At 34.3% G+C, this 14,308-nt stretch overlaps 1 protein-coding gene across 8 annotated transcripts in view; it reads left to right on the top strand.

Moving 5' to 3' along the window:
• The first annotated feature begins 1,036 nt into the window (after nt 1-1,036).
• The window catches only part of LOC107719076 (mitogen-activated protein kinase 10), a 44,989-nt gene continuing 31,717 nt past the window's right edge, over nt 1,037-14,308 (top strand). For 5 of the 8 annotated variants that reach the window (XM_016526392.1, XM_016526390.1, XM_016526391.1 and 2 more), the window contains exons 1-4: nt 1,037-1,071; nt 3,434-3,603; nt 11,073-11,202; nt 13,091-13,149. In XM_016526392.1, coding sequence (XP_016381878.1) covers nt 3,482-3,603; nt 11,073-11,202; nt 13,091-13,149 — 311 coding nt within the window. In that variant the 5' untranslated portion in view covers nt 1,037-1,071; nt 3,434-3,481. The remainder of the gene's footprint in view (nt 1,072-3,433; nt 3,604-11,072; nt 11,203-13,090; nt 13,150-14,308) is intronic. The other 3 variants (XM_016526395.1, XM_016526394.1, XM_016526389.1) reach the window with 1 other exon arrangement.

Genomic DNA, 14,308 nt, shown 5'->3' with positions numbered 1-14,308 from the left:
CCTCAGACACATTCGCAGTTAATGCATAGATCCTCAGTGTGCCGAGAGCCGTTATATCCACAGGGCAGGGGCTTTGAGACTGAACGAAGATGGTAGATGTGAGAAGAGGAAAAAGTGTTGTTTATCATCTCAGCTTTCTCTCTTTTAGCACATATCATTATCTGCCAAAAAACATCTTGAGAAACCAAGTCATTTTGAGATGAAATGAGCTTTACGGAACAAAAAGCAAATATCTTACTACCTCAGTATCAAATTCTTGCTATATTTATTCACTCAGTTTAGTGTCACATGATCCTTCATAAATCATTCTAATATGCTGATTTGATGCTCAAGAAAACTTTCTTATGATTGCCATTACTGAAAACAGTTTTTGCTGTTTAACATTTTTGTGGAAACTACCATGCAGTAGTTTAGGGTATGGAAGATTAAAAAAAAAATCTGAAAAATGCCGAGAGCCGTTATATCCACAGGGCAGGGGCTTTGAGACCGAACGAAGATGGTAGATGTGAGAAGAGGAAAAAGTGTTGTTTATCATCTCAGCTTTCTCTCTTTTAGCACATATCATTATCTGCCAAAAAACATCTTGAGAAATCAAGTCATTTGAAGATGAAATGAGCTTTACGGAACAAAAAGCAAATATCTAGCTACCTCAATATAAAATTCTTACTATATTTGTTCATTCAGTTTTTAATCACGACTCTATAAATGCTTATGAATTTTCTATTCATAAGAGAATTGTTCAAATGTATGTATCATGATTTCTGCAAAAAGATTAAGATGCAAAAAACTGTTTTTGACATTGATAATAATAACAACCATTATTAGTAATTGAGTACCACACTAGTAACTGAGCAAATCAGAATATTAGAACGATTTCTGAAGGATCGTGTGATTAAAATAGAAAACAGTTATTCTAAATTGTAATAATATTTCACAGTATTACTGTTTTTACTGCATTTAATCAAGTAAATACAGCTTTGATGAGTATAAGAGACAAATACAATTTTCATAATTCAAAAATTCAAAACTTTTGACCTGTAAGGTGTGTGTTCCATACAGGTAAATTAAAAGGTAGAGTATTCATTCACTTCCATTCTGTCCGTCATTCTTATGGATGTGTCATTGTTTAAAACAAATACTGGGGACAGCATGTCTGGGCCCTTAAGGAAGTTGTACAGCTTACAGCATCAATTCATTGCAGCTTTCCAAGCCATTCAGAGTTGGGTTTCCCAAAATGCATTAAGATCACTTTAAATAAGCATTCAAGTGTTTTCTAAAATCAATGTGGTCATACAGATGCATCATTCAAATTAAAATCACTTAAAGGAAAAAAAAAAAGATATTCTGAATCGTTTACTTGTGTTGCTGCAAACCAGACTTTCTTTTTTTTCTGGGAAAGTGACTTTTTTTTATTGTATAATGACTTACATTTCAGCATGTTTCTCATGCAAAGTTATCATAATATTGTTTGAACTCTGAAATATATCACATTGTGGAAATAAAATGGGTTGTAAATGTCAATCCATGTTGGCTTTAAATGGATAGTTCAGGCAAAAATGAACATTCTGTGATTATTTACTGCACCTTCATGTCGTTCCAAACCTGTATGACTTTCACAGGTCTTTTATGTGGAGCACAAAAGAAGATATTACAAAATGTCTAATTGTTATTTTTATTGTTGTTTTGCACTCCATTAACTTTCACTAAATAGACAAATACAGGTTTGGAATGACATAAGGGTGAGTACTTGATGATTTTGAGTGAACTATCCCTTTAAATTCAATTTATAGATGTACATCTTCCTTAAATTCTGGTCTCTAGATTGACTGACTTGTGACAATATAACTTTATTGACCTGATTTGTATTGTAACAGTTTAAAAGGTTGCAAAAGGTAATTGTAACTTTTTTTCTCACAATTCTGAATTGCGAGATATAAACTCAAAATAGCAAAACATAAACTCAATTCTGAGTTTACATCTTGCAAAAATGATCATTGTGACTTTATATCTCACAATTCTGAGTTTTCTTCTCGGGATTGTGGGAAAAAAGTTGCATTACCCCTTTTGTAATTGTGACTTTATATCTCACAATTCTGAGTTTTCTTCTCGGGATTGTGGGGGAAAAAGTTGCAGTTACCCCTTTTGTTTTTTTATTCAATGGCCCAACAAGCTTCCATAGACATTCATATATCAGAATATAATAATGATGGTTTTACGTAATGAAACTTCCTTCTGCTTAATCTAAATATGAAATAAAGTATCTATTCCCTGAAGTAATCACAGTAGCACAGCAAAACTGACTTTATATGTCCCTTGGGTTTTTGTCCTTCATTCTTTCTTTTGGGCCTTAAATGATCCTCATCACCTGTCAGAAAGTCATTTTGTGAGACGTACAGATCACAGGTCAAGAGGGCAGTAGAGTTGCCTAGCGGATAAAGATTCGCTCTGTTAACCAAAAGATTGTAGGTTCATATCCCATAAAGATGGATCCATGAATCAACACTGTGTCCTTGAGCGAGACACTTAACCTCTGTGTACTCCACAGGGACTGTCACTGTAGTAAGTGTACTGGTGGTCACTTCAGATAAGTGTGTCTGAAACTGACTCCTGAACCAAGTGTGTTTCATATCCCTAAAAGTGTATCAGCTCTATTGCGAAACAGGAGACCTGTTTCAGAATTGATTCCAGTAGATTTTGATGCTAGCATGTTGCTAAGCTAACAACACAATAATATAAAAACTATAAATAGGCTACATGCTGAATTTTTTAATTTTTTAATTTTTTAGAACGAATTTATAAAATATATGTGTGTGTGTCTGTGTGTGTAATTTTCATTTTAATTATTTTAGTTATATATATATATATATAAACTAAAAAACTTTAAATGAAAATTTGACATTATTATTATTAAAAACTATAATAGTATCTTATTTATACTAAAATAACACTGCACAATACCTACAAAAGTCTAATTTTGCTATGTTTTATATTCTTAATTGTGTCTTGTACATATAAAGTCTTGCATCTTCTCAAATTGCTTATAGTAATAGATGCAATGTTTGTCTTCACTCATTTGTGACACCTCATTTCATTTAATTATATTAATTTAGTGTGGTTTGACCTGAATATCAAGCTGCCATATCACGTTGCAATCGTTTATTTATCTGCAAGTCGTTTAAGCGAACTCATCTGTAGTTTTATAGTGCTACATGGGTTTTCATATCCCGTGCTGATGAAAATACAATAAACCGTTTTATCTATACCTCTTATAGATCACTATTATATTATATCACTATTGAGGTGAATCGTTTAAAGTTCAATTAGGTTTGTATGAATTTATGAATGTGCTTTTTTAATAATAGCCTTACAAGTGCTTATCAACTGTTCTGTGATGTTCTCATCTTTTTTTCTCCACATCCATCTTTTTCTCCAGGGGTTTGGTAAACAAGTTGATGTTTCTTACATTGCCCAGCATTACAACATGAGCAAAAGCAAAGTGGACAACCAGTTCTACAGTGTGGAAGTAGGAGATTCCACCTTCACGGTTCTCAAACGGTACCAAAATCTAAAGCCCATCGGTTCTGGGGCTCAGGGAATAGTGTGGTGAGTACCCATAATGCATCGCTTTGTCTTTTTATTGTGAAATATGTCCATATGGATGGCATAATGATTCTCAAACGTCTTCCTGATTGAGGCTTTTAATGTTAAGTTCTTGGAAGAATGAATTGCAGTTCCCAGTGGACAGCAATTAATTTGGATCCGAGTTGTGCTCATTGTGCTCCCCAAAAACCAAACCCTATGATTTCCAATGAAAATACAAGCTAGTATGAGTCGTTGACTTTTCACCCATGGGATTATGGGAAATCTAGATTAAGTTGGCCCTCCCTTTTCCCATTTCCCTGTCTTTTTCCCCTCCCCCATTCCTCTGTCCTTGCCTCTCAGTTTCAGTGGCAGCGGTACGGTTGTGCGGAGCAGGCAGGGAGGCAGGACTGGACTGTTAATGGCTTTGTTGATGTGTTCTGGCTGGTTTGCTGGCTGCGGTAATCCTGCCTGTTGGACGGACAACCCTGATCTAATTTAGCTTCCTCTCCTCAGCAGCAGTCACATGATGTAGCATGGCAGCTATATTAGCCTAACAAACGCCACATCATTCTCCGGAGAGAGAGAGAGGCAAAAGAAGGACAGTTTAAAAGGACTGTGCAAAGTCACATGTTTTCCACAGGCCCTGATGAAACTAATGTGGTTAGGTTATATTACTGCAATATTTTAAAAATATTATAAAAACCTTAAAATCTTAGAGGCTAGAAATCTAAAAATCAAACTAAACTGCACACTTAATATTTTGGGGTTTATGTATTTTGATTACCAGAACTGCAACTCAGCAAAACTATAAAAGTGATCTTTTGAAGTTATAAAAATGATTGGAGTACGTAAAATTAAAAAAATAATAATAATAATAATAATTTCAGTCCTTCCACATTCAATTTACATGTTTAATACTTGCTTATATACTTATATAACATATTTTGAATTCAGAAAATAATTACATATTAGCACTGGTATTTATTTTCTATTAAATGGTAAATTTACATTTTAAAATTAATATGATACAATTATTTTATTCGGAAATTATAGTATAAGGTATTGATAATGTTTGCAACATTTCTGCAAAAATACATACCAATGGAAGAATTGCGATAAAATGTTTTTGAAAGTCTTTTAAACTCACCGAGGATGCATTTATTTGATCTAAAATACAGTAAAAACAGTAATATTGTGAAATATTATTACAATTTAAAATAACAGTTTTCTATTTGAAAATAGTTAAAAATGTAATTTAAACCTGTGCTGGCAAAGCTGTTTTTTTTAAGCAGTCATTGCTCCAGTGTCACATGATCCTTCAGAAATCGTGCTAAAACTTTTTTCAAAATCCAGTTGTGTATATATTTATTACATTAAATAAACCAAACATTTGTCATATTATTAAGTATGTAGGTAAGGTTATTACAACCTTATCATGACTTAAATAAACCTTTTCACCGCATATTTTTGCTAGCTGGGTCTGTGGAATTATTAAATGGATCTATCATATCATTCACAGTCCATGTTGGAAAGCTACATGCTGAATATTTAGATGACGCAGTGCTGCTTTCCTCAGAGTATAAATAGTCAGAGCTATGAGCATCTGCTGCTAAAGGTTTGGCCGCTAATAATTCATCATATCACACACTCACACACCAATCTCCTGACTGCTGGAAAATGAGATTCTTTACCTTGCGGAACTCTCTCCTATATTGCATGTTGGGTAAAAAGGTGTGTGCCAAGAAAGTAAATGTATAAGTAAATACAATTATCTGTAAAACAAACAGAATGTCCAAAAACATTACAAGCATCGGTTCTGTATTATATAATCCATTATGCAAAACAAAGGCAATTTCTCAAGAAGCAAAAGGATGCTTTCAGACTCTTAGGGGATTTCTTGGCCCAAATAATAGAAGAAAGGAGTATTTTTTGCCACGTTTTTGTGTTTCACTGAAGGTTGCTTTTGTGCTCATACTACTCATTCTATTTATGTTGTGCACTGTATAATTGTAGTAGGTCATTTGTTCTGTTACTAATAATATCTCACAATGAAATGTGCATGTTCCTTGGCTCATTAGTTGTTTGAACAGCCAAATTTGATTGAAAATAAATATATACAATATATTTACTATATATTACCATTTCTGCAATCTTAACTCATCACAACTTTCTTGTGACAGTGTAACCACAGTTTTGAATATTTATTGTTGCATATTGTGTGCTGTTTTAATGGTTTGGAGACAGTAAAATATGAAGTAAATTTGTACTTTTATTCAGCGAGGATTGCATTAAATTGATCAAAAGTTACAGTAAAGACATTTATAATATTATACATTTCCACAATTTCCACAGAAATATTTTTTACGCAGCACAACTGTTTTTAACATTGATAATAATAATAATAAATGTTTCTTGATCAGCAAATCAGCATATTAGAATGATTTCTAAAGGATCATGTGACACTGAAGACTGGAGTATTGATGCTGAAAATTCAGCTTTGCATCACAGGAATAAATTAAATTTTAAAACACATTAAAATAGAAAACACATTACAATATTGCTGTTTTAATGTTTTACTTTTACTTTTTGATCAAATAAATGCAGCCTTGGTAAGCATTAGAGACTTCTTTCAAAAACAAAAACAAAAACTTATCTACCCCAAACTTTGGATCAATAGTGTATAAAAATAAGCATAAAATTAAGCAGTATATAATATATACTATATTAAATCTAATATGCAATGACCAGTATGCTAGTACTAATTTCTGAAAATAGCTTGATTATTATACAACCTCTCATAGCAAAAAAGCACCTTTATTTACATGTCTTGCTTATGACAGGCCACAAAGACTATGTCATTTATGAGAGAAAAATAATGAGAACACAAACAAGCTGATAGGAGGTTTCTGAGCCAAACTCTTGTGCAGCTGGCAGAGGGGCTGAACATTGTGATGAACTTAGTGTCAAGTTAATTACACTAGGCTGTGATTAATTTCACCAGGCTGTCACCAAACTCCAGTATGGCTGTCAGCGACTTTGTCATCTTTTCCACTTCATTTCCTCATAGACTTAGGTTTGGGATGTGTGATGCATTGTGCTGTGATTATAGTGCTTGAATATGATTTTTAATGTGTTCAATTAAAAAAGATGATTTTTTTTGTTGTGGCCCAAAAATGGCTGGAAAGATTTAATCCTTTTTTTTTGTAGTGGAATACAATTCCTCTACAAAAAACTCAACAAATAATGATTTAAAGGAATAGTTCACCCAAAATGAAAATTTGCTGAGAATTTACTCACCCTCTGGCCCTCCAGGATGTAGATGAGTTTGTTTCTTCATCAGAACAGATTTGGAGAAATTCCGCATTACATCACTTGCCCACCAGTCGATCCTCTGCAGTGAATGGGTGCCGTCAGAATGAGAGTCCAAACAGCTGATAAAAACATCACAATAATCCACAAGTAATTCAAACTACTCCAGTCCATCAATTAACATCTTATGAAGTGAAAAGCTGTGTGTTTGTAAGAAACAAACCTACTACTCTGACGGCACCCATTCACTGCAGAGGATCCATTGGTGAGCAAGTGATGTAATGCTCAGTTTCTCCAAATCTGTTCAGATGAAGAAACAAACTCATCTACTCATCTTAGATGGCCAAATTTTCAGCATATTTAATTTATGTTGAACTATTCCTATATAGCCCACTCAAAAATTTAAATTTGCTGAAAAGTTACTTACCCTTATGTTGTTCCAAACTTGTATGAGTTTCTTTCTAACATGTGGAACACAAAAGAAGATACATGAGTGATATATAGAAGTTTTGGTTCTTATTGAGTTCCATTATATTTTTTGATAATACAATGGAAGTCAAAGGAAACCAAAACTGTTTGGTTACCAACATCCCTCAAAATATCTTCTTTTGTGTGCCACAATATTTGTGTTTGTGTTTTCATTTTTGGGTGAACTATCCCTTTAAATTTCAATCTGTTTCTCACATAAATGTATCGTATAGCTTTGGAAGACAAGTCATATGGACTTAAGTGGCTTTTGTGATCATTTTCGGAGCTTATCATTATGAATGACCAATTATCATTTTCGTTAGATGGACGTTTTGACACTCAGTTTTGACAAAATGTCAACTCCTTTTTTGTATTTCTTAGAAGAAAGAATAATACTTTTAGATACATGTGAATGAGAAAATTATGACATAATATTTTTAGACAATTCCTTTAGGTATAAGCCATTTTTACTAGTATGATATGATGTGGTTATATGTCAGGTCTTTCTACCCAAACAAACCTAGTTTTTATGCTGTAGTGTAAACTGTGGTGTTCAAGTAGTTAAAATGGTGTCTGGTTTGTGACAGCTGCCTGTAGGCTGGGCTCTTGAAGAGCAATGATGCAATGCATTAACTACCTAGAGAGACAGCCGTGACATCATCTTTGGGTATCTATGGCCGCCATTAGCCAAAAAATCTGAAACTGCCGTTACCATGGACACATCAGTTCTCGGTTCCAAAAACGTGCTTTAGAAACTTTCCTGCTGCAGCTCAGAGAATATCTTGCCTGCTTAAAATCACATGGTTTACTTTCTAAACATTGTTTAGTTGACTGAAATAACTATAATTTAACTGCACTTGGTGCAGAAACAGTTTTCACCTAATTAATTAGAAGAAACAGTAAGTAGCACACTGAATTGATGGTGAAATTTTAAAGTAGAAAGTAGGGCTGGGCGATATAGCTAAAAAATGTATCAACGATATAATGTTTCATATCGTTCGGTATCGATAATTATTGACATTTTTATAACCTTTTTTAAAACAAAGAGCAATAGAAAAAAAATTATAAATTTAACCACTGTATTTTTAAATTAACGCGCCACTGATGACGCTCCCTGATGCACACCTAACATTCAAATGCAAATGTTTTATTCACAATCTCCTCATCACAGGCAGGCACAGCACTCAATTCAGCATGTGTGCGTGTTTGTGTGTGCTGTCTGCGTCACTCATAGCACGTGCCTATATCGTGCACTATATCGAACATTTTTTATATCGTTATCGAAGAAGGTGTACCGTCGATAAATATCGATACCGTTTTATCGCCCAGGCCTAGTAGAAAGGCTGAAATAGTATTTTGTACTGTAGGGTAGGGTTTTTCCTCACCCCTCCTTGAAAGCCTGTTTTGGTGTATCTCACCCCCTTCTGCTTTGACCATCTGCTGTATAACCAACTCTACAGCTCTGACTGTCTGCTCAAATAATCCATAGGTGAATCAGAGATCCATATGGACCTTTGAGTTCTTGATTTCAGACTTTTATTCAGAGTTAAACATGCAGCTTTGACTGTTGAGTTGTAGTCCAATGTGAAAGTTTTAAAAACGGTTACATTGAACAGACAAGTGCCCAAGCACACACAGACCCTCACATTTTATTCACCCAGAAGGCGTTTAAATAGGTTTTTATTGGAGATTAAAAGAGTGTAGGTCAGTTTTGACTGTAGAACAGGGCACACTTTCAACTTTTCAGATGCGGTTTCTGTCTGTGGCTCCATGGGGTGCTGCAGGAGGAATTCATTTTTCAATCATTACCTGGTCCTGTGTGAGTCATGTTAGTCTTATTTTAACAATGGCACTTTAAACTTTACCAGCGCATGTCAACATGGTTAAAGAGCAGACTTTTTCAGTGCAGCCTTATGGGTTGAAGCTATTCAGTCGTAAACCTCAGCAGCTTTCAGAACACAATGGCCTCTGGTAGCACTTCTTGTACCTGGTCCAGTCGTAAAAAATAAAGTGCTTTTTACCAATGGCTCTACTGCTGCATTAACCACACTGTAATAAAATTGCCAGGAATTTACAGGATTAAAGAGTATTATTTTACAATAAATTACTGTAGCCAGAAATGTATTCTGAAATCAATGCATGCTGGGTCATTTTCTTACAAATGACTGTAAATGATCAGCAGAATGATGCTAAGAGGACAGTAATTTACTGCTCGTTTTACTCGCTTTAACTGTGCCACTGTGAGTAATTTAGATGTTTACTACTGTAATTGTACACTGACAAAAATAATCACTCAAACGCATTTATACTTCACACAAAAATCATTTTGACATATTCCTGTCATGCTAATTATCACACAAAATCCAGGTGGCCGGAACTTTATGCCTGTCTGGTTTTAATTTCCCATAATCCTCAAAGTAAAAGACAGGAAACAACGGAGACGGGTACCACCCATCGTGATACATTAATGCTTTTTTATGGCTAATTTATTATAAGAAATTAATTTATTACCTCCCTTTGGCATTGAAGGGACCATTTTGTTTGTGAAATTGAATTGTGAATCATTAAATTTTTTAAGCTTAACTCCTTAAATACAATTAATATCAGCCTTCCTTTTATCAGAGAACATTAATGTGTTATATCAAAATGAGCCATTGGCTACTTGTTTTCCGCAGTGCTTTGGGATTGAAGGCGCGCGCACACACACACACACACACACACACACTGAGTGCCTTGGCCCTCTCTAATCCTGTATTTTCCCGTGGAGAGCTGCGGCTCTTGCATAGTTAATGAGCACGGTTTTCCTGGGTGGTGAGGGAAAGCAGAGTGAAAGGGAGAAAGAGAAGGAGAGGGAGCGACTCCAGGTTTAACCCTTTGCTCATATTGCAAGATTGGAGAAGCATACTCTCTCCACCGATCAATCAGTGAAGGGTTTCCTGATGTCAGCGTTGAACATTACTCGATTGCTCTCAAATTTTTGTAAATTAAAATGTGAAAAACCCATTAACTCACATGAATAGAATGTTCAATATACTGTACATTCAAAAATATATATTTGTATTATATATTTTCGCACTAAATTGTGATTGGTCTTTCTTGCATTTATTTGCATATTGAATCAGGATTGGATTTTTCTTTCTTATTTCTACACGGTAAAAACAGATTTTTCGAAGTTGTAAATAAAATAAGGTTTATTGGAGTATGTTTGACGAGAAAATACTATTTCAGTCTCAATGTTACATTTAATTCAGTTTGTTACCTGCCATTATTTTTTAATTAATTGTGAAATTTACAAGCAATTTCTGAATTTAAATTGTTTCAGCATCATTTTTTTTCAGTGTATTAAACCATTTTGCATTTTGCAAAAGCAGCTCAAAAACATCCAACTGAAAACAAGGTGTTGCCCTAAAACTTAAACACTCTTTATTTATTCATTGCAAACAATAATATTTCTTTGTGAAAATGCAAATCTAGTTTATTTTATGGCTTTCATAATTTTAGATAATAAAAATTGAAATGAGCTGCAAATTGGAAAAAAAACAAAAAACAAACACTGTGTCTTTAAAATCACTTTTTGCCCAAAGGTTATATAGAGATATGTGTTGAATTTCACTCTGAATGTGAATTAAACATTTAAATGATTTTCATTCTCTTTACTAACTCATTGTTTTCCCACAAATTAATATTACTTTCTCTCTCACTCTCTCTGGCAGTGCTGGATATGACGCCGTCTTGGACAGAAATGTGGCCATTAAGAAACTCAGCAGACCTTTTCAGAACCAGACTCATGCCAAGAGAGCATACAGGGAGCTGGTGCTTATGAAATGTGTCAATCACAAAAACGTGAGTGCCAGATCTCAATATCTCTCACCCGTTGTTCCACTGGATGTAAAATGCTGCTAATAACTATTTCCTTTGAGACAAAAAGTGGGCTCAGAAAGCTAAACCCGCCATTCAAGTTAAAAAAAATATTTTGTGTTATTAGGGAATAATAACTCTTTAACTTTAATAGCTAAAAAAAATATATTTTCAGGCCTATTTAATATGCATCTATGTTCTAGAGCAGGGGTGTCAAACCCTGCAGAGTTTTGCTCCAACACATATACCATGTAGTTTTCAAATAAGCCTGAAGGACTTGATTAGTTGGATCAGGTGTGTTTAATTAGAGTTGAATCTAAACTCCTCCAGGAATTGAGTTTGACACCCCTGATCTAGAGTAAACAAACAGATGATTCATTTGTTGTACTGAAAGGTGGGACTTCTGTTTATACAGCCGCCATATTGAAAATTACTGTACATATCTTGCACACAAACCTCAGACTGAGAGAGAGAGAGAGAGAGAGAGAGATCGGTAGCATTAGATGATGAATGACAAAGTAAGAGAGAAAGGGAGTAATATTGTTAAAAGACAGAGAAGAAACACTTTTTTGGCAACTGAACAGTTCACAGTGCTGCTGCCAGATCTGCTGTCCTCCTCCTCGCTCTCTCTCTCATTGAGACTCGGGTTATAAAGGACAGCTGGGGCGTGACAGAAATACAAATGTGGTTTTTCTGTCATCCTCACCTCTTATTGACCATTGACAGTCGTTTTATGGATCTTCCAACCTCTTTTTGAGGAAAATAACATTGGCAAAGTTTACCCACACATTCTAAATGAGTAGTTAAAGGCATAGTTCACGGATAAATGACAGTTCGGTCATTATTTAGTCACCTTGGTGTCATTCGAAGCCTGTGTGCTGTTATTTATCCTGTGGAACAAAATAAATAAATAAATCATTGTTATTTCATTATCACTGATATACTATTATAGTTTTTGTTCATAATTTAAATTAGATTTTATATTTATATTTTCTGTTTTCACTTTAATTTTATTTAAAGTTTTAGTTTTGTTGTGTTTTTGTCATTTTTATTAGTTTTTTTAGTGTAGTTTTGCAGACCTGCCAACCTGTACGCATTTTGCGTAGCGGGTACGCATTTTGACCTTAAAGTACACTGGTACGATTTGTCACTCTAAACTACACAAAAACCCGGTGACCTGTCCACGTGCAGTAAACAAGCAACAGAAAAAGATGAGGAGTTCAACCAATCATGTTTTTTTATTTCTCTCCAAACTGGCTCTGTTTGTGTGTCCGTGAGTCGTGCGCTGAGATGAGGAAACACGTGTATGGTATTTCCTGGAGTCGTGAGCTCTATTTCTTCAGTGATGCATATGTGGACTTGCTGCGCAGGGGCGCCCTCTAGTATCCAGTATGAATGAATCAGACATTACATGTGTTCATAGCACTAAATAATGGCCAATCTATTTATTGTTTTTTTGTCTTTATTTCAGTTAAAGTTCATTTTATTCCAAGTGACAAAAGTTTATGATTTTAGTTAACTAAATAATAACACTGAAATAAAAAATAGATACTTGTTTATATATTTTATATTTTTATAAATGTATTTAAATACTTTTTTAAGTAAAAAAAAAAAAGTCATGCAATGACTCAAGAAGACTTTAAAAATTGAAATAAAAAATAGATACTTGTTTATATATTTTATATTTTTATAAATGTATTTAAATACTTTTTTAAGTAAAAAAAAAAAAGTCATGCAATGACTCAAGAAGACTTTAAAAATTGTAAGAAGATTTAATTTTTTGGTGAACTATTCCTTTAATGATTAATACAATGGAGCATTATAGTATAACTTCACGACTTTCACTAAGTTTTTCTCTTCTTTTCTCCTCCAGATCATCAGCTTATTAAATGTCTTCACACCACAGAAGTCTTTAGAGGAATTCCAAGATGTGTAAGTAACATTTGGAGATTTTTCCAAATTATTATCTGATTATATCATATAAAACATCTGAATGTAAACCGTTGACTGCTAGTGTTAAAACGGCAATCATGAAACTGTTCTGGTTCTGAAATCTGATTGGATAAGCTATGTTCAAAGCCAAATTGATGTTTTAAGCACACCTGTCACTGTATATATATGTATATATATCAAGCTAACCTAAGGAAAGAAATATATTGTCAGAAAGAGAAGGGGGCATTTATTGCTGAAAGTGCTTGCATTTGAATAAACATTATTAATAATGTAAATGTTTTTGAAACAAAGAAGAAAGAAAGTGAAGTGACGTGTGGCCAAGTATGGTGACCCATACTCGGAGTTTGTGCTCTGCATTTAACCCATCCATGTGCACACACACAGTGTGAACACACACACACTGTGAACACACACCCAGAGCAGTGGGCAACCATATTGCTGCGGCACCCGGGGAGCAGTTGGGGGTTCGGTGCCTTGCTCAAGGGTCTCACCTCAGTCGTGGTATTGAAGGTGGAAGAGAGTGCTGGTTATTCACTCCCCTCCACCGACAACAATGCATAGTCTGCCACAGTAAGGTGATTTATGATTTTTCAGGTTAATTGCAGCATGCCCTGTGGTGTTTGAGCTTATGCAGGCTCCCGATACAAGCACTGTGATGTAGCAGAGTGAGGGTGATAGATCACCTGCAGTCGGTTATGCTCCCGCTCCCTGGTTGGTCCCTGACACTTGAATCTTGTGCCGCCCATGCCTTAATTTATTTTGCATGCTGTGTGGACTTAATCTAGAGCAGGATCAATATGTTGAGTATGAAATGTCTGCTCAGTCAAAGCCGGATCATTTGAGTGTTAGGATGGATGGGACTAGTTTGTCACAGTTTGTCATATTACATTTTTTTGTGATCTTGAAATATATTTTTTTGGTTATAATTATACTCATTACTATTAAAAAAGTATTTAAAAAAAACTATTATAATAAAAAAATCACTATTTGTGTGGTACATTTATTTATAAGTATATATTATATTTATAATAATAATAACATAATAGTAAATAATAAATGTGTGTGTGTGTGTGTATATATATATATATATATATATTGTCAGGGTTCTGTCACTTTGGTCTGGTTTTTTCTTGGTTTT

The sequence above is a fragment of the Sinocyclocheilus rhinocerous genome, unplaced genomic scaffold (assembly GCF_001515625.1).
Source record: "Sinocyclocheilus rhinocerous isolate Xijiao unplaced genomic scaffold, SAMN03320098_v1.1 scaffold663, whole genome shotgun sequence".
Lineage (NCBI taxonomy): Eukaryota > Metazoa > Chordata > Actinopteri > Cypriniformes > Cyprinidae > Sinocyclocheilus > Sinocyclocheilus rhinocerous.
Note: the sequence above shows the minus strand (reverse complement) of the source record. Positions and strands in the feature narration are given on the sequence as shown.